The sequence below is a fragment of the Phyllostomus discolor genome, chromosome 2, assembly GCF_004126475.2.
Source record: "Phyllostomus discolor isolate MPI-MPIP mPhyDis1 chromosome 2, mPhyDis1.pri.v3, whole genome shotgun sequence".
In the NCBI taxonomy this organism is placed as follows: Eukaryota; Metazoa; Chordata; class Mammalia; order Chiroptera; family Phyllostomidae; genus Phyllostomus; species Phyllostomus discolor.
Genome location: NC_040904.2, coordinates 208527507 through 208549823, shown reverse-complemented (window position 1 = coordinate 208549823; position 22317 = coordinate 208527507). Strand labels below are relative to the sequence as shown.

At 55.6% G+C, this 22317-nt stretch overlaps 2 protein-coding genes across 2 annotated transcripts in view; both read left to right on the top strand.

The window, feature by feature from the left end:
• The first annotated feature begins 916 nt into the window (after positions 1–916).
• LOC118498585 (myosin-9-like) lies at positions 917–5719 on the top strand. Its single transcript, XM_036017085.1, has 2 exons — positions 917–1135; positions 5453–5719. Exons 1-2 carry the CDS (start codon positions 917–919, stop codon positions 5717–5719), a joined length of 486 nt encoding a protein of 161 aa, XP_035872978.1.
• An 89-nt stretch (positions 5720–5808) lies between these two features.
• The window catches only part of LOC114513929 (myosin-9-like), a 53881-nt gene continuing 37372 nt past the window's right edge, over positions 5809–22317 (top strand). The window contains exons 1-6 of the mRNA XM_036017078.1: positions 5809–5928; positions 6236–6397; positions 6746–6874; positions 7535–7606; positions 7956–8060; positions 8346–8498. Coding sequence (XP_035872971.1) covers positions 5809–5928; positions 6236–6397; positions 6746–6874; positions 7535–7606; positions 7956–8060; positions 8346–8498 — 741 coding nt within the window. The remainder of the gene's footprint in view (positions 5929–6235; positions 6398–6745; positions 6875–7534; positions 7607–7955; positions 8061–8345; positions 8499–22317) is intronic.

Sequence of the window (22317 nt, the reverse complement as noted above, 5' to 3'; positions counted from 1 at the left end):
CCCCAGGTGGAATTCCGGGATCATGAACTTGGGGACAGGAGTCACCACCCTTCATTTCACCAGTCTCCAGCTGACACCTAGCATTCCCTCCCTGGTGAATGTACTCCACAAGCCACGGCAGTCCCAGTGCCTGCTGTCCTGGTCACTAGAAACCAGCAGTCACCATGTGCAGACAGGGCAGGGCTTTGGGGGTGTCACTGTGCTCCGTGGACATCATTGGGCTTCTGCCCGTGGTGCTCACGGAGAGGCACGTGGGGCACCCACAGTTCAGTGGAACCTCTGACAGCTGCCTTTGTCTGCATTCACCTGCCTCATCATCCGTGTATTTTGTGTGTCACATCGGGATGAGGAGGAGGAGTCCCAGTCTGCTCTACACTCTCACAGGGTCCAGGGCCTAAAGTGGACCAAGAGCCCCCATTCTAGATCCTGCCCTGAGAGTTAGTGCCCCAAGCCAGATGTGCTGTACACACAGGAGGGGCGCACGGTCCATTCCATGGTGTGGGTAGGAGCAGCCAGCATGTGCTGTGGGTGGCAGTTTTCTGTCCTGTGGAAAGACAAGAGGTTGCGGGGCAGGTGCCCAGGGTCCTCAGCCCTCAGCAGACATATTCCCCAGAGGGCACTGGCCCTGCTGCCTTTGTGAGTGAACTGGAGGATGTTCCTCTGTGGCCTTGGTGTTTGTCAGGGAGCAGCTGGGAGCAGGGCACCAAGGAGAGGCCCGCCAGAGCTTCCCTGCCCTCGGCACAATGTTCGTGTATCTGCCCTGCTGGAGAGGGGAAGCCCCACACCTGGGCTGGCTCCCTGGACTGTGTTCCTGAGGAGCAGCCCAGCTCCCAGCTGCCTCAGGCACAGGTGTGTTCCCTGAGCAGGTGCCATCCTGGGTGTGTGCTCATTCCTTGCTCCTGGCCAGGTGAGTGACATGAAGAAGGAGATGGAGCATGGTGTGAGGTGCCTCGAGATTGCCAAGGAGGGCAAGGGCACACTGGAGAAGGACCTGGAAGGGCTGAGGCAGCGCTACGAGGAGAAGGTGACCACCAACGACAGGCTGGAGAAGGACAGGACTCGGCTGCAGCAGGAGCTGCACCACCAGTGGTGGAGACTGTCTGACCTGGAGAAGAAGCAAATTATGTTTGACCAGGTGTGCAGTCATGGGCACACTGCTCCTCATTTCCTCTCTTTCTCACAGAGCATGGCCTCAGGCCAAGGCCATGGACATGACTCAGGCCCTGGGAACCCATCACCAGCAGCATGTCCTCAGAGGTCTGGCTGGGCTCCTAACTTGCTGAAGGGCCTGGTCAGGTAGAGCCCGGAACTGGGTGTCTGCACACCACAGGTTTAGGAATGAGTTTTCTGCTCTCTGCTTTTTATATTTGTCACAATTCCTTTTTTAAAAATTTTATTTTAATGATTGTTCCAGTACAGTTTTCTCCCTTTTACTTCCATTTCAGCCCATCCACCCAACCCTCCCCACTTCCCTCCCACAACCACCCTCCCTCTAGCTTTTGTCCATGTGTCCTTTAAATTTGTTCCTGTAAACCCTTCCCATTCTCCCCTGAAATTCCCTCTTCTCTCCCCTCTGGTCACTCTCAGTCTGTCCCCAATTTCAGTGTCTTTGGTTATATTTTGCTTGTTTCTCTGTTTCGTTGTTGAGGCTCCTGTTAAAGGTGAGATCATATGGTCTTTGTCCCTCACTGCCTGGCTTGTTTCACTTAGCATAATGCTTTCCAGCTCCATCCACGCTGTTGCAAAGGGTAGGAGCTCCTTCTTTCTCTCTGCTGCATAGAATTCCATTGTGTAAATGTACCACAGTTTTTTTGATCCATTCATTTACTGATGGGCATCTAGGTTGCTTCCAGCACCTAGCTATTGTAAATTGTGCTGCTATGAACATCGGGGTGCAAAGGTTCTTTTGGATTGGTGTTTTAGTGTTCTTAGGATATAGTCCCAGCAGTGGAATTGCAGGGTCAAAAGGCAGATCCATTTTTAGTTTTCTGAGGAAGTTCCATACTGCTTTCCATAGTGGTTGCACCAGTCTGCAGTCCCACCAGCAGTGCACTAGGGTCCCCTTTTCTCCACAACCTCTCCAACACTTGTTGTTTGTTGCTTTGTTTATGATGGTCATTCTGACTAGTGCGAAGTGGTATCTCATTGTGGTTTTAATTTGCATCTCTCTGATAGCTAGCGATATTGAATTGAACATTGTTTCATGTGTCTTTGTATCTTCTGTATGTCCTCCTTGGGGAAGTGTCTGTTCAAGTCCTTTGCCCACTTTTGAATTGGGTTACTTGTCTTCTTAGAGTGGAGTCGTGTAAGTTCTTTATATATTTTGGAGATTAAACCCTTGTCTGAGGTATCATTGGCAAATATGTTTTTCCATACAGTTGGTTTTCTTTTTATTTTGATAGTGTTTTCTTTAGTTGTGCAAAAGCTTTTTATTGTGATGAGGTCCCATTTGTTTATTCTTTCCTTTATGTCCCTTGCTCTAGGAGACATGTCAGTAAAAGAGTTTCTGCGTGAAATATCTGAGATTTTCCTACCTATGTTCTCTTCCAGGACTTTAATGGTGTCACGGTTTTTAAGTCTTTTATCCACCTTGAATTTATTTTTGTATAAGGTGTAAGTTGGTGCTCGAGTTTCATTTTTTTGCACATAGCTCTCCAGTCCTCCCAACACCATTTGTTGAAGAGGCTATTTTTATTCCATTTTATGTTGCTGCTTCTTTTGTCAAATATTAATTGACTGTAGAGACATGGGTTTATTTCTGGGCTCTCTGTTCTATTCCATTGGTCCGTGTGCCTGTTTTTATGCCAGTATCAGGCTGTTTTGATGACAGTAGACTTGTAGTATAGTTTAGTGTCAGGTATTGTGATCCCTCCTACTTTACTCATCTTTCTCAAAATTGCAGCAGCTATTCGGGGTCGTTTATGGTTCCATATAAATTTTTGAAGTGTTTGTTCTATGTCTGTGAAATAAGCCATTGGTACTTTAATAGGTATTGCATTGAATGTGTAAATCGCTTTTGGTAGTATGGACATTTTGCTGATATTAATTCTTCCAGTCCATGAACACGGTATATGTTTCCATTTGTTTGGGTCTTCCTCAATTTCTTTCCTCAGTGTTACGTAGTTTTCTGAATACAGGTCTTTTACTTCTTTGGTTAGGTTTATTCCTAGGTATTTTATTTTTCTTTTTGCTATTTCAAATGGGATTTTTTTCTTGATTTCTGCTTCTGCTGTTTCATTGTTGGTGTACAGAAATGCCTTTGATTTCTGGATATTGACTTTGTATCCCGCTGTTTTGCCAAATTCATTTATTAGGTCAAGCAGTCTTTTGGTGGAGTCTGTAGGGTTCTCTATGTACACTATCATGTCATCTGCAAACAGTGACAGTTTTGTTTCCTCCTTTCCGATTTGGATGCCTTTTATTTCTTTTTCTTGTCTGATTGCTGTGGCTAGAACTTCCAGTACTATATTGAATAGAAGTGGTGAAAGTGGACAGCCTTATCTTGTTCCTGATTTTAGTGGAAAACAGTTTAATTTTTGCCCATTGAGTATGATGTTGGCTGTAGGTCTCTCATATATGGCCTTTATTATGTTGAGGAATGCTCCCTCTATTCCCACATTGCTGAGTGTTTTTATCATAAATGGGTGCTGTACCTTAGCAAATGCTTTTTCTGCATCTATTGATATGATCATGTGGTTTTTGTCTTTGCTTTTGTTTATGTGATGTATTCCATTTACTGATTTGCGAATATTGTACCGTGGTTGCATCCCTGGAATGAATCCCACTTGGTCATGGTGTATGATCTTTTTAATGTACTGTTGGATGCGGTTTGCCAGTATTTTGTGGAGGATTTTAGCGTCAATGTTCGTTAGTGATATTGGCCTGAAGTTTTCTTTCTTTGTTGTGTCTTTATCTGGTTTTGGAATTAGGATGATGTTGGCCTCAGAAAAAGAGTTTGGGAGTCTTCCATCTTTTTGGATTTTTTGAAATAGTCTGTGAAGGATAGGGGTTAGTCCTTCCTTAAATGCTTTATGGAGTTCTCCTGTGAAACCATTTGGTCCAGGGCTTTTGTGTGTTGGGAGTTTTTTGATTACTGCTTCACTTTCTTTTGATGTTATTGGTTTGTTCAGGCTTTCTGCTTCTTTTCCATTGAGTTTTGGAAGATCATATTTTTCTAGAAATTTGTCCATTTCATCTAGGTTTTCAAATTTCTTGGCATACAGTTCTTTGTAGTAATTTCTTACAATCCTTTGTATTTCTGTGGTATCTGTTGTAATTTCTCGTCTTTCATTTCTGATTGTGTTTATTTGGGTCTTCTCTTTTTTTTTTCTCGATGAGTCTGCTTAAAGGCTTGTCGATTTTGTTTATATTTTCCAAGAACTAGCTCTTGGATTCATGGATTCTTAGAATTGTGCTTTTAGTCTGTATGTCATTTAATTCTGCTCTGATCTTGGTTATTTCCTTCCTTCTGCTATGTGTCACAATTCTTAAATGATCTGATTTTAAACTTGGAATTTTGGTTCATGAATCAATACTTCATCCTCAGTCTAAAGCAGGGGTATCTAACTCATCTTCCCTGGGGGCCACATCAGCCTTGCAGTTGCCTTCAAAGGGCTGAATATCATTTCAGTTCCTTAGAAGTTAAGGAGTAGTTACAGTTATATAGTCCTGAAATCATTTGAGCCCTTTTAAGTTGATGGCAAGTCTGATAAGGCCCCTAGGGAGAATGAGTTTGACACCCCTGCTCTGAAGGAACTGAGGCAGCTGAGACATGCTGACACGGGGCTGGGATAGGGAAATAGCACAAGTCGGGGCTCGGGGTCCTGCCTTGGCCACCCGGCACCCATCATTTTGGAAGGAGGTGTCTTGGGCTCGGCCCCGCTGTCTCCTCTCCTGTCGCCTCTGGCTGTTGTTGTGCCATCAGGGCAGAGTCACGTGTTTGCTGTGCAGACCCGGCCTGCAATGACTACAGCATGTCCTCCCTGGGCCTTTAAGGGAGAGCTCCGGGCATTGGGAGTGGGAAGGTTGGCATACAAGGCTGTACAAGGTATAGCCGCACAAACCTTGGACGAGAGGCATATCATTGCATCCTTAGACGTGGCGTCACTTGGGCTTCAGGCTCCTAAGCAGTCAGAATCACAGGCTTCAAGATAAACGCTATGCATTCATTCAGGAGAACTTCCAAAGCCTTTTCACATTGGGCACTTGCAAAATTTCCTGTGGGTTCTCAGGGGAGGGGTACTGTCTGACATGAAGAACCCTCATTAAGTGATAACAAGGACAGAGTTCAAAGCAAGGTGTTAGAGGTGCCTGGTGCTTGCTCTTCCTGGTCCCCACCCAGGGGGGCACCAGGTTCTTCATTCTTCAAGCAGTGGGTCTGGATGGTCTGAAGGTTCATAAGCCCTTGTAAGACTTCATTGTCTTAGCTTCATGGCCCCCCTGTCTCTCGCAGGTCCTGGCTGAGGAGAAGACCATCTCGGCCAAGTATGGGGAGGAGCGGGACCGGGCTGAGGCAGAAGTCCGTGAGAAGGAGGCCAAGGCACTGTCTCTGGCCCAGGCCCTGGAGGAGGCCATGGAGCAGAAGGCAGAGGTGGAGCGGCTCAACAAGCAGTTCCGCACAGAGATGGAGGACCTCAGGAACTCCAAGGATGACGTGGGCAAGAGTGTGAGTCCTGGGAGGGGCCGAGGGGGACAGTACAGGGGACTAATAGTTGAATAGACACTGAGACAGAGGACTGGGGGGCCTCTTGTCACTCTGGTTGTGACTTGGATTTGCTTGGGTGGCAGCTGCATGAGGTGAAGGATTCTATGCAGGCCCTAGAGCAGCAGATGCAAGGGGTGAGGGCCCAGCTCCAGGAGCTGGAGGATGAGCTTCATGCCATCGAGGTAGCCAAGCTGTGGCTAGAGGTGAAGCTTCTGGCCTTGAAGGTCAATTGAAACAGTTCCAATGGGGTCAGGATGATCAGGGCAACAAGCAGAAGAAACACGTAGTTAGACAGTTGCATATGTCCCTCTGTCTCTCCCTGGAGAGGTACCGTGCACGTTGCAGCAGGCTTCCTTTCTGTTCTTCTATGCTTGGATTGTCCAGGGCACCTTGACCATTTCTTGCAGTCCTCTGTCCTCCAGAAGGGTGTGGACTCAGTGGCTCCAGCAGGGCCAAAGCCACCTGAGCTGAGAGCTGGAGGCGGGTCTGTGAGGGGCTCTGGCCTCCTGAGCTGTGGGCATCTCCTCCCAGGTGCAAGACCTAAGGGCAGAGCTGGAGGAGGAGAGGACCCTGCGCTCAATGGCCGTGGCCGCTGGAAAGAAGCTGGAGATGGACCTGAAGAACCTGCAGGCCCAGATCGACTCGGCCAACAAGAACAACGACAAAGGCACTGAAGAGCTTCAGAAGCTGCAGGTGAGGTCAGCCTGAAACAAACCAGAGCTGGTCACACATGGTGGCACTCGCTCAGTTTGGGTCCGTGACACTAGTGGGGTGTCTAGAGGATGCTGGGAAGCCCTGGTCTCCCTGGGCTGGAAAGGTTTGGGTGACCATAGTCATCTCACAGAGGGAGACTCAGGCCCAGAGGCTGAGGGGGAAAAAGAGTTGGAGAGCAAACCTGCAGGACAACGTGTGCCTTTGACTGCATTAGAGAGCAGAGTATCTATGCCCAACAATGCCATGTAGTTAGAGGGCAGAGTGTGGGGCTGCGGCAGGTGGGTGGCCACAGGCTTGGTAGTGCCAAGGTCTCTTCCCTGTCCCCAGGCCCAAATGAAGGACTACATGAGGAAACTGCTGGGGATGCTAACTTCCCTCGAGGAAATGCTGACACAGGTCAAGGAGAACCAGGAGAATCGGAAGAGCATGGAGGACAAGATGATTCAGCTGCAGGAGGTAGTCTGGGGTCAGGAGGCACTCAGGGTTGCTGCCCACTGGCCAGCAGGGGCAGCTCAGGGCCTCCCCTGGGCCAGCCTTGAGCATGGCTGGAAACAAGGCAGGGCACCTTCAGGGAGGAGTTGGGGTGGCTCTCTGTGACAGAAGTCCCCTGAGGGCTTCACTGAGTAGCAGGGCTCCCTGGGGTGAAGGAGACTGTGTGTCACCACCACCTTCTGCTGTGCATTGGGGTCCGGACAGGTGGGCGTCTCTCCCAGGTGCTTGAGCCCTGGGAGGCCCCTTTGCCTGGCACAGGTAAGGCACGCATGGAGCGGGGCCCATGTTCTGGGTGGTCTTCCGCAGTGTGCGGTCACGGCTCCTGATGTCCCTGTCACTTCAGCCAACACCCAGGCACATTCCCATCCACTCTGAGGCCCCCAGAGAGGAGGACGAAGGCTGGGTGTCATCATTCAGTTGAGTGAGGACAGACGAGGTGTGGGACTTCTGAGACCAGGACACTTGGTAGGAGGCCATGTCCTAAACTGGCCCAACATCCCTGCTATTTCTCAGGCAGCAGTGTCTGGGTCCGGACGCTGAGGTCCTTCCTAGGACACTGGCAAGAGCAGATTCATGGCAGGGCCCAGATGCCCCTCTTCACAGCTCTACTTCCTCCCCTGCCAGATGCAAGGCAACCTTGAGAAGGCCAACCAGACCCTGGAGCATGAGAGAGAGGAGCTGGCCAAGGAGATGAAGGTCCTGTTGCAGGAAAAACGGGACTCAGAGCACAGGTGGCAGACAGCAGAGGCCCAGCTGCAGGAGCTGCAGGTGAAGTTCAAGGAGGAAGAGCAAGTGCGCACACAGCTGCAGGTGAGGCCTCTGCTGGGACCCGGGGCTGGGCGGTGGTGCCTTCGGGGGCTCCTGGGTGTGGAGCTCCTCCAGTTCTCTAGGACTCCTGCCCTGTGTCATGCTTCACAGTGGCCACTCAGCAAGGATGCTGGGTTCAGCCTGTGACTCAGGTCCACCTTAGCCTAGAGGCACCCAGGTGGGGCCCAAGGGGTCATGCTCCAGACCCTGGGCCTTTATCTGTCCCGTCCCCGAGCAGGCGGAGCTGGACAGAGTGACGGGCCTTCTGAGCCAGTCTGACAGCAAGTGCAGCCAGCTCACCAAGGACGTCTCCACTGTGGAGTCCCAGCTGCAGGACACTCAGGTGAGGGGGGTAGCAGTTGCTCTACAGCTAGACCCTCCCTGGAAGGACGTGCTGCCCACATGCAGCCCTTGCCAGACCTCTGGGTTTCTTTTCCAAGGGCTCCTCTGGTTCTGAGTCCTCCCCTGCATACACGGGTTCTCTGGGTCCCCCCCGCTTCCCACTGGGTCTTCACCATCTCAGTTCTGACTGGAGGTACCAGCTGCTCCCTCCCACCAAGGTTGTGGGGAACACGAGGCTCTGGCACTGCACCTTCTGAGCCCTGTGTGCCTCTTGTTCTCAAAATAGGAGCTTCTGTGTCAAGTGGACTGGCAGAAGCAGGGCCTGTGCACCAGGCTGCAGCAGGTGGAAGAGGAGAGGAGGTCCCTGATGAAGCAGCTGGAGCAGGAGGAGGAGGCCAAGCACAACCTGGAGAAGCAGGTTGCCACCCTGCATGCCCAGGTTAGGTGCTAGATGCCCCTTGAGACCCCCAGGGTGCCAGGTGTCTCAGGGACACTGGTCGAATTCTGCAGGATGGGTAAGCTCTGGTCCACCTGAGCCGGGCGCCCTTCTTCTCCAGTGAGTCCCCATATTCTCCAGCCAAGGGCTCCTACCCCTGGCTCCCCGGGTAGAATTCCAGGATCCGTGAACTTGGGAGACCAGACTGAACATCCTTGCCTTCACCAGTCTCCAGCTGATACCTAGCATTTCCTCCCTGGTGAATGTACACCACAAGCCACGGCAGTCCCAGTGCCTGTCGTCCTTGGTCACTAGAAACCAGCAGTCACCATGTGCAGACAGGGCAGGGCTTTGGGGTGTCACTCTGCTCTCTGTACTTCAGGGGGCTACTCTCCGTGGTGGTTGCAGAGAGGCATGTGGGTCACTCACTAGTTCAGTGGAACCTCTGACAGCTGCCTTTGTCCACATTAACTTTCCTCATCACCCGTGTATTTTGTGTGTCACATTGGGATGAGGAGGAGGAGTCCCAGTCTGCTCTACACTCTCACAGGGTCCAGGGACTAAAGTGGACCAAGAGCCCCCATTCTAGATCCTGCCCCAGGAGTTAGTGCCCCAAGCCAGATGTGCCGTACACACAGGAGGGGCGCACGGTCCATTCCATGGTGTGGGTAGGAGCAGCCAGCACGTGCTGTGGGTGGCAGTTTTCTGTCCCTGTGGAAAGACAAGAGGTTGCGGGGCAGGTGCCCGGGGTCCTCAGCCCTCAGCAGACATATTCCCCAGAGGGCACTGGCCCTGCTGCCTTTGTGAGTGAACTGGAGGATGTTCCTCTGTGGTCTTGGTGTTTGTCAGGGAGCAGCTGGGAGCAGGGCACCAAGGAGAGGCCCACCAGAGATTCCCTGCCCTCAGCACATTTGTGTGTCTGCCCTGCTGGAGGCGGGAAGCCCCACACCTGGGCTGGCTCCCTGGACTGTGTTCCTGAGGAGCAGCCCAGCTCCCAGCTGCCTCAGGCACAGGTGTGTTCCCTGAGCAGGTGCCATCCTGGGTGTGTGCTCATTCCTTGCTCCTGGCCAGGTGAGCAACAAGAAGAAGAAGATGGAGCACGGTGTGAGGTGCCTCGAGATTGCCAAGGAGGACAAAAGCACACTGGAGAAGGACCTGGAGGGGCTGAGGCAGCACTACAAGGAGAAGGTGGCCACCTATGGCAGACTGGAGAAGGACAGGACGCGGCTGCAGCAGGAGCTGCACCACCAGCGGCAGAGACTGTCTGATCTGGAGAAGAAGCAAATTAAGTTTGGCCAGGTATGCAGTCATGGGCACACTGCTCCTCATTTCCTCTCTTCCTCACAGAGCATGGCCTGAGGCCAAGGCCATGGACAGGACTCGGGCCCTGGGAACCCATCACCACCAGCAGGTCCTCAGAGGTCTGGCTGGGCTTCCCCGCTTGCTGAAGGGCCTTGTCAGGTAGAGCCTGGAACTGGGCGTCTGCACACCACAGGAATGAGTTTTCTGCTCTCTCTGCTTTTTATATTTGTCATAATTCTTAAATGATCTGATTTTAAATACTTTGAATTTTGGTTCATGTGTGAATACCTCATCCTCACTCTAAAGCAGGGGAGTCCAACTCATCTTCCCTGGGGGCCACATCAGCCTTGCGGTTGCCTTCAAAGGGCCGAATATCATTTCACTTCCTTAGAAGTTAAGGAGTAGTTACAGTTACATAGTCCTGAAATCATTTGAGCCCTTTTAAGGCAATGGCAAGTCTGATGAGGCCCCTAGAGAGAATGAGTTTGACACCCTGCTCTGAAGGATCTTAGGCAGCTCAGACGTGCCGACACGGGGCTGGGATAGCGAAATACAACAAGTCGGGGCTGGGGTCCTGCCTCAGCCACCCAGTGTTCATCATTTTGGAGAGGGGTATGTTGGGCTCAGCCCTACTGCCTCCTCTCTTGTCATCTCTGGCTATTGTCATGCTGTCAGGGCAGTCACGTGCTTGCTGTGTAGACATGGCCTGCAAGGGCTACAGCATTTCCTCCCTGGGCCCTTAAGGGAGAGCTTGGGCATTTGGAGCGGGAAGGTTGGCATACAAGGGCAAACAAGGGGTGGCCCACACAGAGAGTGGACCGGGGCATTTAACCTTGCATCCTTAGAGGTGGCCGTACTTAGGCTTCAGGCTTCTAAGCAACCAGAGTCTAGGCTTCTAAGTAGCCAGTGTCATAGACTTCAAGATAAACACTGTCCATTTCTTCAGGAGAATTTCCAAAGCCTTTCCACATTGGGTCCATGCAATGTTTCCTGTGGGATCTTGTGGGAGGGGTGCTCTGTGACATAAAGAACTCTCATTAAGTGATAATAAGGACAGACTTTAAAGCTAGGTGTCAGAGCCGCCTGGTGCTTGCTCTTCCTGGTCCCCACCCCTCAGAGCCTGCACCAGGCCCTTCATTCCTCAAGGAGTTGGGTCTGGATGGTCTACAGGTTCGGAGCTCCTTGTACAAGTTTGTTACCTGAGACTCATGGCCCCCCTGTCTCTTCCAGCTCCTGTCTGCAGAGAAGACCATCTCAGCCCAGTATGCGGAGGAGCGGGACTGGGCTGAGGCAGAAGCCCATGAGAGGGAGACCAAGGGGCATTCACTGGCCCGAGCCCTGGAGGAGGCCATGGAGCAGAAGGCAGAGCTGGAACGGCTCAACAAGCAGTTCCGCACGGAGATGGAGGACCTGATGAGCTCCAAGGATGACGTGGGCAAGAGTGTGAGTCCCAGGAGGGGCCAAGGGGGTAGTGCAGAGGGCGACCCGGTGAGCAAACACTGAGGCAGGGATCTCGGGGGCCTCTTGTCCCTCTCCTCATCACTCTGGTTCCTTCGGCTGGCAGGTCCATGAGCTGGAGAAGTCGAAGCGGGCCCTGGAGCAGCAAGTCGAAGAGATGAAGACCCAGATGGAGGAGCTGGAGGACGAGCTTCAGGCCACCGAGGATGCCAAGCTTCGGCTGGAAGTGAACCTGCAGGCCATGAGAGCCCAGTTCGAGAGGGACCAGGAGGGCCGGGATGAGCAGAGTGAGGAGAAGAAGAAGCAGCTGGTCAGACAGGTGTGTATGTCTCTCCCGCTCCCCCTGGACAGGAACATGCCCCCCAGCCTGCCCCCCATGTTCTGGGCAGGCTTCCTTTCTGTCCTACTACCTGATTGTCCAGGGCTCCTGGACCATTTCTTCCAGTCGTCTGTCCTCAGGAAGGGTGGGGGAGTCAGTGGCTGTATCACGGTTTTCTGCTCAGTCCTCCAATTGGCCACTGGAGGCTGCATGGGTCCCAGAACTGGGCAGAAGCCACCTGGGCTCAGAGCTGCAGATGGGGGTGTGTTTGGGTCCGGCCTCTGGAGCTGCTGGTGTCTCCCCAGGTGTGGGAGATGGAGGCAGAGCTGGAGGATGAGAGGAAGCAGCGCTCTATGGCCATGGCTTCTCGGAAGAAGCTGGAGATGGACCTGAAGGACCTGGAGGCCCAGATCGACACTGCCAACAAGAACCGGGATGAAGCCATCAAACAGCTACGGAAGCTGCAGGTGAGGTCAGGCTGGACCAACCAGAGCTGGCCAGACTCAGGGGCCCGGGGCTCAGTGTGGGGCTGGGACACTAGTGGGCTGTCCAGTGAATGCTGGGAAGTGCTGCTGTCCCCCAGCCAGGGAAGCCCTTGGTGCCCTTAGCCCGTCTCACAGATGGAGACTTAGGCCCAGAGGCTGAAGGGAAAACAGCCTGAGAGCAAACCTGCAGGACGGCCTGCACCTTGAGTGTGTGCGAGAGCGGAGTGTGTACACCCGGCGCTGCAGTGGGGTCAGGGAAGGGGGGTCACCTAGTGGCACCTGTTCAGAAGAAACCTGCTGTGGCCCCGGGTGATGCCCTGCAGCCTAATGGGTGATGATGGAAGGTTGGGGATGAAGGTTCACAGGAGCAGCAGGAGCAGGGACACACCGGGACAATCTCACCTGACCCCCAGTTAAGAAACAACAAATTTAAAAGAGTTCTGACATGCCCTGTCACACCCAGCCCCCTGGAAGCAACCAGAACACATTTAAACGTCTGTGGCTGGTGAGGGCACAGGGCACAGATACCTGTAGGCTACTGGCATTCTCTTCCTGGCACCTTGGTGATGCTACAAAGAGTTGTAACCTTTGACATGGGGAGCATCAATCTGGGATTTTCTGCCCGAGAAGAAGAAAAGCTGCTTCACAAAATCTTTGGAATGAAAGCAGCAGCATGAGACTGAAAAAGGGAGTGGCACCCTCCCTGTGGTCGGGAGGACCTGGCAGGGGAGCAGGCACGGGCTGAAGAAGCTGCAGCAGCACGGGGTCCCCGTGCGCAGGGGCTGCAGGGAGTGGAAGCCACGCAACTGGGGCCAATATGTGCGCCGAGACCCCCACGCCCAGAGTGAGCTGGTGGATGCTAATGGCCACAAAGTGCACAAATGGTGGGGGGCAAAGGGATGTTTTGCTTTAGCTACTGCTTCACCCTTTTTAGTGGTTCTGTCAGGGTGAAAAGCAGCCAGAAGGTCCTACTCCGTGCTGTGCCTGGAGGGGGTGGGAGGGCAGATGGTGGGGCAGGGGCTGGATGGTGGCCACTGGGGTGGGGGTGTCAAGCGTCTTCTCCCTGCCCACAGGCCCAGATGAAGGACTACATGCGTGAGCTGCACCACACGCATGCGTCCCGCGAGGAGATCCTGGCGCAGGCCAAGGAGAATGAGAAGAAGCTGAAGAGCATGGAGGCCGAGATGATTCAGCTGCAGGAGGTGGTCCGGGGCCAAAGTGTGGGAGACCTGGGGTTGCTGCCCTGTGGTGGGAGGGGCAGCTCAGGACCTCCCCTGGGCCAGTGTTGAGTGGGGATGGAAACACAGTAGTGGAGCTCCAGGGGGGAGTGGGGGTGGCTCTGTGTGACAGAAGTCCCTGCAGGGCTCCACTAAGTAGCAGGCCTCCCTGGAGGGTAGGAGACTGTGTGATCACCACCTCCTGCTGTGAAATGGGGCCTGGAGAGGAGGGGTCCCTGCCAGACTCCTGTGCCCTGAGTGCCCCCTTGCCTGTCACACATGAGGCACATATGGAAGCATTCTGCTTCTCTCTGGTCCCCACATCCAGGCATGAGCCTTTCTGCCCTTGCCATATTGGCTGTGCTTTCCTTTGGTGACATTTGGGTCAGTGTTCATGGGGGCTCACCTGGGGGTGAGGCCCCTTTCCTTCCCTTGGGTGTCAGGGTCCTCAGTCCCAGGTCCTCGCACACGTCTCTTTCTGGTCACTCCCAGTGCCTGGTCTGCCCCGGGTGGAGAGAGTCCAGCATGCCCCATTCAGCCAGGACGGTTTCTTACTTATCTCTACATCCCTGGCCCCAGGCCTGGTTCCTAGCACTCAGATGAGTGGGCTTTGTAAACATGTTGGGCCCCAGCTCTGACCTCAGAGGGAAGAGTCAGCCCTGTGAGCCAGGGGGACTCCTTTGAAAGGACTTCATTCATGGAGGAGGCAGGCCCAGGAAGGCATGGAGGAGAGGGCCAGGGCTTGGGGAGGATGGCAGTGCAGAGGACCCAGCATGGAAGAGGAGGCCCTTCAGGGTGTGGGCTGCCCAGTAGGTCACACTCCGGGTTCTCATGGCAGGAACTGACAGCTGCCGAGCATGCCAAGCGTCAGGCCCAGCAGGAGCAGGACATGCTCGCTGATGAGATTGCCAACAGCAGGGGCAAAGGGTGAGCAGAGGTGGGTGTTGTGGGGGAAAGGTCCTCTGGGATGGGCCCCTGCTCACTCCTCTGGCCTGCCCCAGGGCCCTGACATTGGAGGAGAAGTGGCGCCTGGAGGCCCGCATTGCCCAGCTGGAGGAGGAGCTGGAGGAGGAGCAGGGTAACATGGAGCTGGTGAACCACAGGCTGAAGAAGGCCAACCTGCAGGTGGGCTGGGCGGGGGCCTCCTGGGCAATCCCTCTGCACCTGGCTCAGTGCCACAGACTTTGAACACCACCTGGGCAAAGTCAGCAGCTTCTGGATTGCTTAGAGGAGGAGGTCCTAGCTGCTGGTAGGTTTTGGGGACCCACTATTATCAGGAGCTCTGCAGGACCTGACTGTCCCCTTTGTCCCCAGCAGGATCCACAGCTTTCTTCAAGGTCATTGGCCCTTCTTCCCACAGATTGATCAGATCAACACCGACCTGAACCTGGAGCACAGCCATGCTCAGAAGAACGAGGCCAGGCAGCAGCTGGAGCGCCAGAACAAGGAGCTCAAGGTCAAGCTGCAGGAGATGGAGGGCACTGTCAAGTCCAAGTACAAGGCCTCCATCACTGCCCTGGAGGCCAAGATTGCACAACTGGAAGAGCAGCTGGACAATGAGACCAAGTAGGTGTCCCTGTCCTGTGGCCTGGAGCAGTGTCCAAGCCCATCTGCAGTCCTGTCCCTGAGTCCAGTCAGGCAGCAGCTCTGTGTCCTTGAGTCCCAGGGGCTGTTTCCCCCTCCTGATGGGTCCGTCCTCTGATTTGCTGGGTCCTTTGGAGTTGGAGTAGCTGCCCATGGCCAAGCGGGGGGTTTTGGGGACCCTCTCTGAGAGAGAGGAAGGGGGCTCCCAGCCACCTGGGGGATAACTGTGCTGAGCAAGACAGAGACTTGTTTGTAGGTAACCGAGGCCACACAGGAACCCAGTCTCACTGTCCCTTTTTCCTAACTGCACATGTGCTGTGAGGTGTCACTTCCCTTCCCGGAGCCCCAGCTTCCCCATCTGAGAAATGGGGCCGATTACCCTTCTTCTGGGAGAAACAAGCTGACAGTGGGTGTTCAGTCAGGAGGGGCCGCCTGGGCATCAAGGCCTCCCATGAGGGCAAATCCCAGTGAGGCCCCAGGATGGGCGGTCCAGCTTGTGGTTTGTGGGCAGACCCTCTGAAGGACAGTGCTCCTCTGAGCCACTCTGTACCTGGCAGGGAGCACCAGGCAGCGAGCAAGCAGGTACATTGGGCTGAGAAGAAGCTGAAGGACGTGTTGCTGCAGGTGGACGACGAGCGCAGGAACGCGGAGCAGTTCAAGGACCAGGTGTGCTTGTGGGCAGAGCAGTGGGGCCCTGGGCTGGTGGGGCTGGGTGGGCCCCACTCTCCAGGACCTCCTAGCTTGGGCCACTGCTCTCCACAGGCTGACAAGGCATCCACCCACCTGAAGCAGCTCAAGCGGCAGCTGCAAGAGGCTGAGGAGGAGGCCCAGAGGGCCAACGCCTCCCGCAGGAAGCTGCAGTGTGGGCTGGTGGACGCCACAGCAACCGCCAGTGTCATGAACCGTGAGGTCAGCTCCCTCAAGAACAAACTCAGGTGAGCCTGCCTCCACCCGGCATGTCTTTCTCCCTCCAAATTCTGGTTTGTTTGTTGTGCACATTGTGAAGCCCCTGTGAAGGTGGTTCCCTTTCTCAACTGGACATGAAGTGGGTTCAGGGGCCACTGCCCCTTGGGGATCTTCTAGCCTCCTGGGCTGTGGCCCAGCCTGTGGCATAAACCCTGGGTCTTTCAGCCCATCCTGCTGGGAAGTCTGCTGGTGGGGCTGCTCCCACCCTGCTGTGCAGAGGCAGCACCTGCCCGCCCGTCCCAGGTGCCGGGAGAGCGCTCTCTGGCAGAGGCTGCTGTCACCTCACTGTGCCTGGGGACAGAGAGGGGCCTCCTCCTTTCTCCAGGGCGTGTTGACGTCCAGGAGGCGGGAAATGTCTGAGGCAGGGGTCCTCCTCCACCCCTCACCCTCATTTCTGCCTCCTCCTCACGACAGTCCTCTGTCAAAGCCGAGTCAGCACGAGCAGACGTTCTCGGCAGTGGTTAATGTTCATGTTCCCCAGGTGATGGCAGAACGCGCCGGTGTGCGCACACTGTGTCCGCAGCTCTCGGTTCCCCGTCTCATACTTAGTTGCACAAAGGGTGGCGTTTTGTGGGAGGCGACTCCATCTGTTCTTCTGCCTTCCCCCCTTTTCGTCTGTCCTGACTTCCTGGAAGCGTTTGCTCGTGTCGTGGGGTGAAGGGAACGCTTTACCAGCCTGCTCTGGTAGCCGCCCTGTCCTGCCTGGAGGCAGTGGCCCAGAGGCCCTGTGTGGTTTGTCCCATGGGGTGCTGGGCACCAGTTTCCCTGTAGGGGTCGCTGTGGAATGTGTGAGCTGTGCTTGGGCTACCCTGGCCAGCCTTCTGACCTCTGCCTCTGCCCCCAGGCGTGGGGACCTGCCATTGGCTGGTGAAAGCTCAGATGAGGAGGTGGACGGTTAAGTCAAGGGGCCTGAGGCCAAAGCTGCCAAATAACGTCTCCACCTGCTGCCCAAGGACAGACCAACCAACCAACCAACAAAGGGCAGCCAACAGAGTGATGACCTCACCTCCCCTTCCCAGCCTCCCACCCTCTTGGGACTGCTGTGACCAAACTCTCAGCCCCGCCTACCAGGCCTGGGGACCTCAGGCCTGTGCTCCCTTCCCTGGTCCCCCAGGCTCTTTTCAGGGCCTTCAGATTCTCTGCTGCAGCCTCTCCCACTCTCCTTCCTTGTGCCCCAGAATCCGTTACCAAAGGGTTGGGGTCCTGGGCCCCGGGCTCAGGAACTTGGGGCCTGCGGGACCTTCGGCCTTCTCTTGCCAAAAGCACAAGGCGGTGAGGCAAGAAGGAAGGCCACCAGGAAGGCCAGAGAGTTTTCTACACGTCAATTTTTATTCTCGCTCAGGAGTTTTGGGGCCCAGCACCCCAGAAGAGTGGTCACATTCCGGCGTCCACCACCGGCTCTTCCCCCCACCCCTGTCTTTGCTGTTGGCAATCACACGCAGTGACCTCACACCCTCTGCACCATCAGCCCCCTCCCGTGGGCTCTGGGGGGCCGGCGAGGGCAGGCCCAGGGGCGCCCCCTCTGTGCAGGGCACAGAATGCCAGGCCTGGGCAGGGAGGCAGCTCCTCCCCAATCACACTAGGCAGTGCCCCATCCCCTTCCTGATCCTAAGACGTCTCAGGTGCAATGATGACCCCGTCCCTCCTTTGCCAAGGGCATCCAGCCCTGTCAACAGAAGGTCCTTGGGCTAAGCAGACGGGAAGGGCCTAGGGGCCAAGCTGGATAGGCCAGCAGTGTTTTCTCCCAACTCTCTGGGGGACCAAATACACTTAATGGTTAAGGGACTTGTCCCAAGTCCGACAGCCAGCGCACCAGACAGGCCAGAGGCCCGCCCACACCACCCTGCACCTGCTCCAGCACTGGGGCCCGGGTGGTTTGTCTGCACCGTCAACTCAGGATTGTGGAAGAGCTCGCCACCTGCACAGATGTTTAGAAGAGAGTAGCGTGCCCTGCACTGGTCTACACTGGTTGCTGAATTTCCCTGGATTCCCAACTGTTCTGTACATGCTGCGTGTAGACTTACTCACGGCACAGAAGGCATTCTTTTTAAGGAACACAAACTCAATGAATCCTGAACCTGCGTACAAGCTGCACGTGCCTCCAGAACTCTGATCCGGGTCGCAGTTGCTGTCACAAAAGAGTGAATGGCGCTCCCAGCCCCGCCCTGTGTCACAGAATAAAAGTGCCTTAGCGTGTGTTGCAGCCGTCACCAGCACAGGAAGCTGGTTTACCCGTGTTTCCCACTGGGTGTCACAATAAAGAGTGCCACGTGCCCCGCGCTGCGTGTCTCGTGGTGTCCGTGTGCCGCAGAGGGTGGCCTGAAGGCAGCCGCTTGGCCTGGGCAGCAGGCGCCAGCCCTGTGCCTCCTGGCAGCCTGCGGTGGTGCGGGGCGGCTGGGCACAGGCCTGAGTGGGGCGGACGCCAGAAAGGCAGGTGGGGCCAGGGTCAGGGATGCTGAGCGTGTCTCCATAAGCCTTGGCTCATTGCTTACTGCGTACCTACTCTGTGCTTGACACCCTGCTGGCACAAGGAGGAGACCCGGCCCATGAGGACAAATGTCCCCACATTAGCAAGAGGTCGGCGGAGGGAGGAATGTCTCTCCTTAGGGTTGGGATGTAGACCCACCTGACCGAAGGTGGGACCCAAGCAGTGAGCCCTGGGCTCCTGTTTGACCTTCACGGGGAAGGCATCCCTTTGTCACATGTCAGTGTGAGGCTCCCAGCCCACCACACCGTCCCTATGACAGGGAGGGTGACCAGGAGACAGGGCCCCTGTTCTGGAGCCCAGCACTTGTCATGCCCACCGTGTCTGAGCCACACGTGCCCCCCCTCCTGTGGGAGAGCCTGGGATGGGCCAGGGTGGCTGAGGGTGCACGCTGGGTGCCCCTGGCTGGGTGCCTCCTCCAGCCTCCACCAGCGATGCTGCTGGTCCAGGCCGGGCACCTTTCTAAGCAACTCTGGGGTTACTTTTCCCCTGAGTTGGAATTTTGTTCACAGTGGGCTGAACGTTGCCAGCTGGCAACCACAGCTTTTGGGCAAGACCCCGACTCTGAGGCTATGCCATCCCAGGTGACCTTCTGTGATGTGGGTTGTCCAGCTGAGTCCCATTATCCCGTCACTGGGCCTCTGGTCCCTCAGTGGGGTGATCTCCGCTCATGGCCCCGGAGGCAGGAGATGCCTAGTTCTCACCTCAGCTTGGCTTTGGAGCCCCCACCTTTGTCGTCCCACCAGGAGACTGTGCCCCACGAGGCCATGGATGTCCCTCTGAAGCCCATTCTGCATTGTCACGAGAGGACACCCTTGGTACCGGGACAGAAGCTCCGATGGACGTTGAGCTGAGTTCCGCGTCTCACACGGGACTGTCTAGGTGTGAAGCTGACCTCATGCTAGAGAAAGGGAGAAGAACCGGCAAGCAGGGAGGTTATAGGGGGGAAAAATGGCAAAAGGTAATTGTAAACAAGTATCAAAAATCAAATGGGATCCTTGGTTTGAGTCTTGGCCCCTTCCCTGAGCTGCCTGGTGGGAGCCCTGGCCTCTCCCCTCACCGCGGCTTCCTCTTCTGCAAAGCAGGCCGCATCCTGGCGCAGTCTGTGGGGCGAGTGTGAGAGCACACTGGGCTGTGTGTCCTCACGCAACACTGTCCATCCCTCTGCTGCCCCTCCCTAGAGAGCAGGGGACAGGGGGCCGTGGTGGCCCAGGGACACTTGCCCCATGATGAACAGTTTCTGATGGAAGGGCCAGATCACCTGTGTGGTTCCCCCCCGGGCCCATCGCCCCTGACTCGGGAGAGGCAGAGAAGCCCAGCATCTGCAGGACCTACCGGCTGCGGGTCATCGTCCTCCATTACTTGAGCTGTGAAATGAGGTTGATGACTCCTGGAGCTGGGGTGCGAATTGAGTGGGAGAGGCACACAGGTACCTGCATGGTGCCCAGTGCACCCTCAGCCCTACAGCACAGTGGCTGCTCTGCTCAGGAGCCAGGAGCTGAGCACTAGGTAGACAGGGGGCTAAGAAAGGACCAGGAGCCAAAAAGATCCCATTTCGGGCTGTTATTGGAGCCGGGACACAGTGGTCCAGTGGGGAGAGCCTAACGACTGTGGCAGCCAGGGAAAAGGTGGGAGGGTTTTCAAGGGAGTGTAGCAGACCCCCGGGGAGGGCAAGTCACCTTGCTCACCTGTCCCAGGTGTCCAGGCTATAGGTGTTTGCAAGACAATGTCCTCTGCTCAGGGATGGCTGATCAGTGAGAGAAAATCTGGGAGATTTATGGGCCTTGTGTCTTGGAGAAGCTCCAGGGAGAGGGGAGGGGCAGTGAGGATGCCAACCCTTTCCAGCAGGATGCCCGAGGCTGTGCCTCACTTGCTTCAGGTCTTCAGCTGGTGAGGACCCTTCTTTGCTCGGGCACAGGCGGGGGCTTAGGTCCTCCATACCTCAGTACATTGTAAGACCAAACAGAAAAGCAGGCTTGCTTCCTGTTGTCAGACCTTCCTGTGCCCCCTTGACAATGGCCTTCTTGTAAAAGTCTTGTTTTATAGGAAACAAGTCCCTTTCACAGGAGAGGAAGGGATCTGGGGTGAGAGGAACCGAGCCAGAAGGGAACGCAGCAGCAGCCCCTCTGGGCGCTCCCACAGACTTCTGTCTGCACCCAAACAGCACTTACCACCAGGGACGGGCTCAAAGACCAAGGCGCTCTCCCTGCCACCAGGCACGATCTAAAGAGGGACCTGATCAACTGGGGTCAGGGGAGACATCTACACAGTGGTCCCTCTGAGGGCTCAGGCCCCTCCTCCAGGTGCCATGGGGACAGAGCCAACAGGGGACAGGGGACCCTGTGGCGTTCATGCTGGAGGGCTGCTTGGAGGAGGCGATACCAGATTTGGGCATTGAAAGATGAGCATCTTTTTCCATGTGTGGAAGCTGCTGCTGCTGCTGGCAGAAGGGCCCATGTAGAAAAGTCTGGAAGCTGCCTGCATGAGGCCTCCAATAGTAGAAGGAGCACAGTGCAGTGCAGCAGCTCTGCAAGGAGCGCTTGCAGGGTCTGGGATGCTGCAGACTGCTGCTGACAGAGAGGGGGATGGGGCAGGCATTTTGGGGGCCGTGGGGAGCATGAGAGGGCAGGGGTCTGGGGACAAGCCCCTGGGGAGGAGGGTACTGGGCCCAGGATCCCCCAGTGTGTCAGGGGCAGGTCTTCCTTCCAGAAGCAGGGGGCAGGAGGGGCTGGGCCCAGGTGGCCCTGGCTGTCAGCTCTGGGGTTGCCCCTCAGAGGGGTCAGCAGGGAGGTGGTGACAAGCTGCTTGTGTGGGGTGACGCCATTTGGGTGATGTGCTTGTTTGGTGGTGAGTTTCCCAGAATTGGGCACTTGCTTTCCCTTTTGCTTTTGAAACCTCTGGGGCCAGAAGAGGTGTTTCCTTTTTGCTGAGACTCACTTGGTGAGCGGATCTGCACAGCTAAGAGCAACCGGATTCTATTCTATCTCGGCCAGAGGAGGGTCCTTGGTAAGCTGGGGAGGTTAGGAGCCCCCACCCACCTTCCATCCTCACAACGACTCCCTGTGGCAGGGGCTGTGTCGCTATTCTGCAGAGGAGGGAAACTGAAGCTCAGAGCCTGGGTTTGCCCCCAGGTGTGTCTGAGGGCTTCCTCCCTCTCCTGGGGCCCTGAACACTGGGGAACAGGGGAAAAGGCTGGGGTGGGTTCAGTAAACTGGGCTCGCTTCCTGAGCTCCTGAGTTATGACCAGGGATCCCAGGTATTAAGTGGCTGTTGGGGTGACTGGGAGAAAGCAGAGGAGGATGAAGGCACACGAGTCAGAGCCCCCCTTCCTGGGGTTCTGGTCCCCCTGAGGCGTCCCTGTGGGACTACTGCTGGGGCTGGTGGGGAAATGGGTTCCTTGTGAGATTCCAGGGACTCAGAGGCTGTTTCTCCCACTTGTGAGCTCAGGGCTGGGCCCTGGAGCCCCACTGGGGAGTCACCTGCCCGGGTGCCAGGAGGGGCTGAGCAGGAAGGTTGCTGGGCTTTGCCTGCCTGCCCTGGGCTGGGCTCAGTGTGAATCCAGGGGGCAACCAAGTCCCCCTTCCTGCTGCCACTGCTCAGCCAGAAAGCAGAGACAGGGATAGGGTTGTAAGTGGGCTTTTGGGGGCAGTGGGAGCAGGAGAGGCCAGGGGTGTGGGGACAAGCCATGGGGAGGAGGGTACTGTGCCCAGGATGCCCCAGTCTGTGAGTGGCTGGTGTTCCTTCCAGAAGCAGGGGGCAGGAGGGGCTGGGTGGAGAAGGCCCTGGAAGGGGAGACGAGTGTGGGGTGGTGCCATCAGGGTGCTGTGTTGTTTGGGGCTGAGCTTCTCAGAATTGGGGCACTTGCTTTTGTTGCTGGACAAGGGCCCTGGCCAAGGGTGGGTCTGCCCTGGGCCCACTGCGGGGCATGTGGGTTCCTGACATTGTGGGGGAGAGATTTCACAATCTGGGTCCAGGTGGCTATGAGGGTCCCTTCATTAAAGTTGAG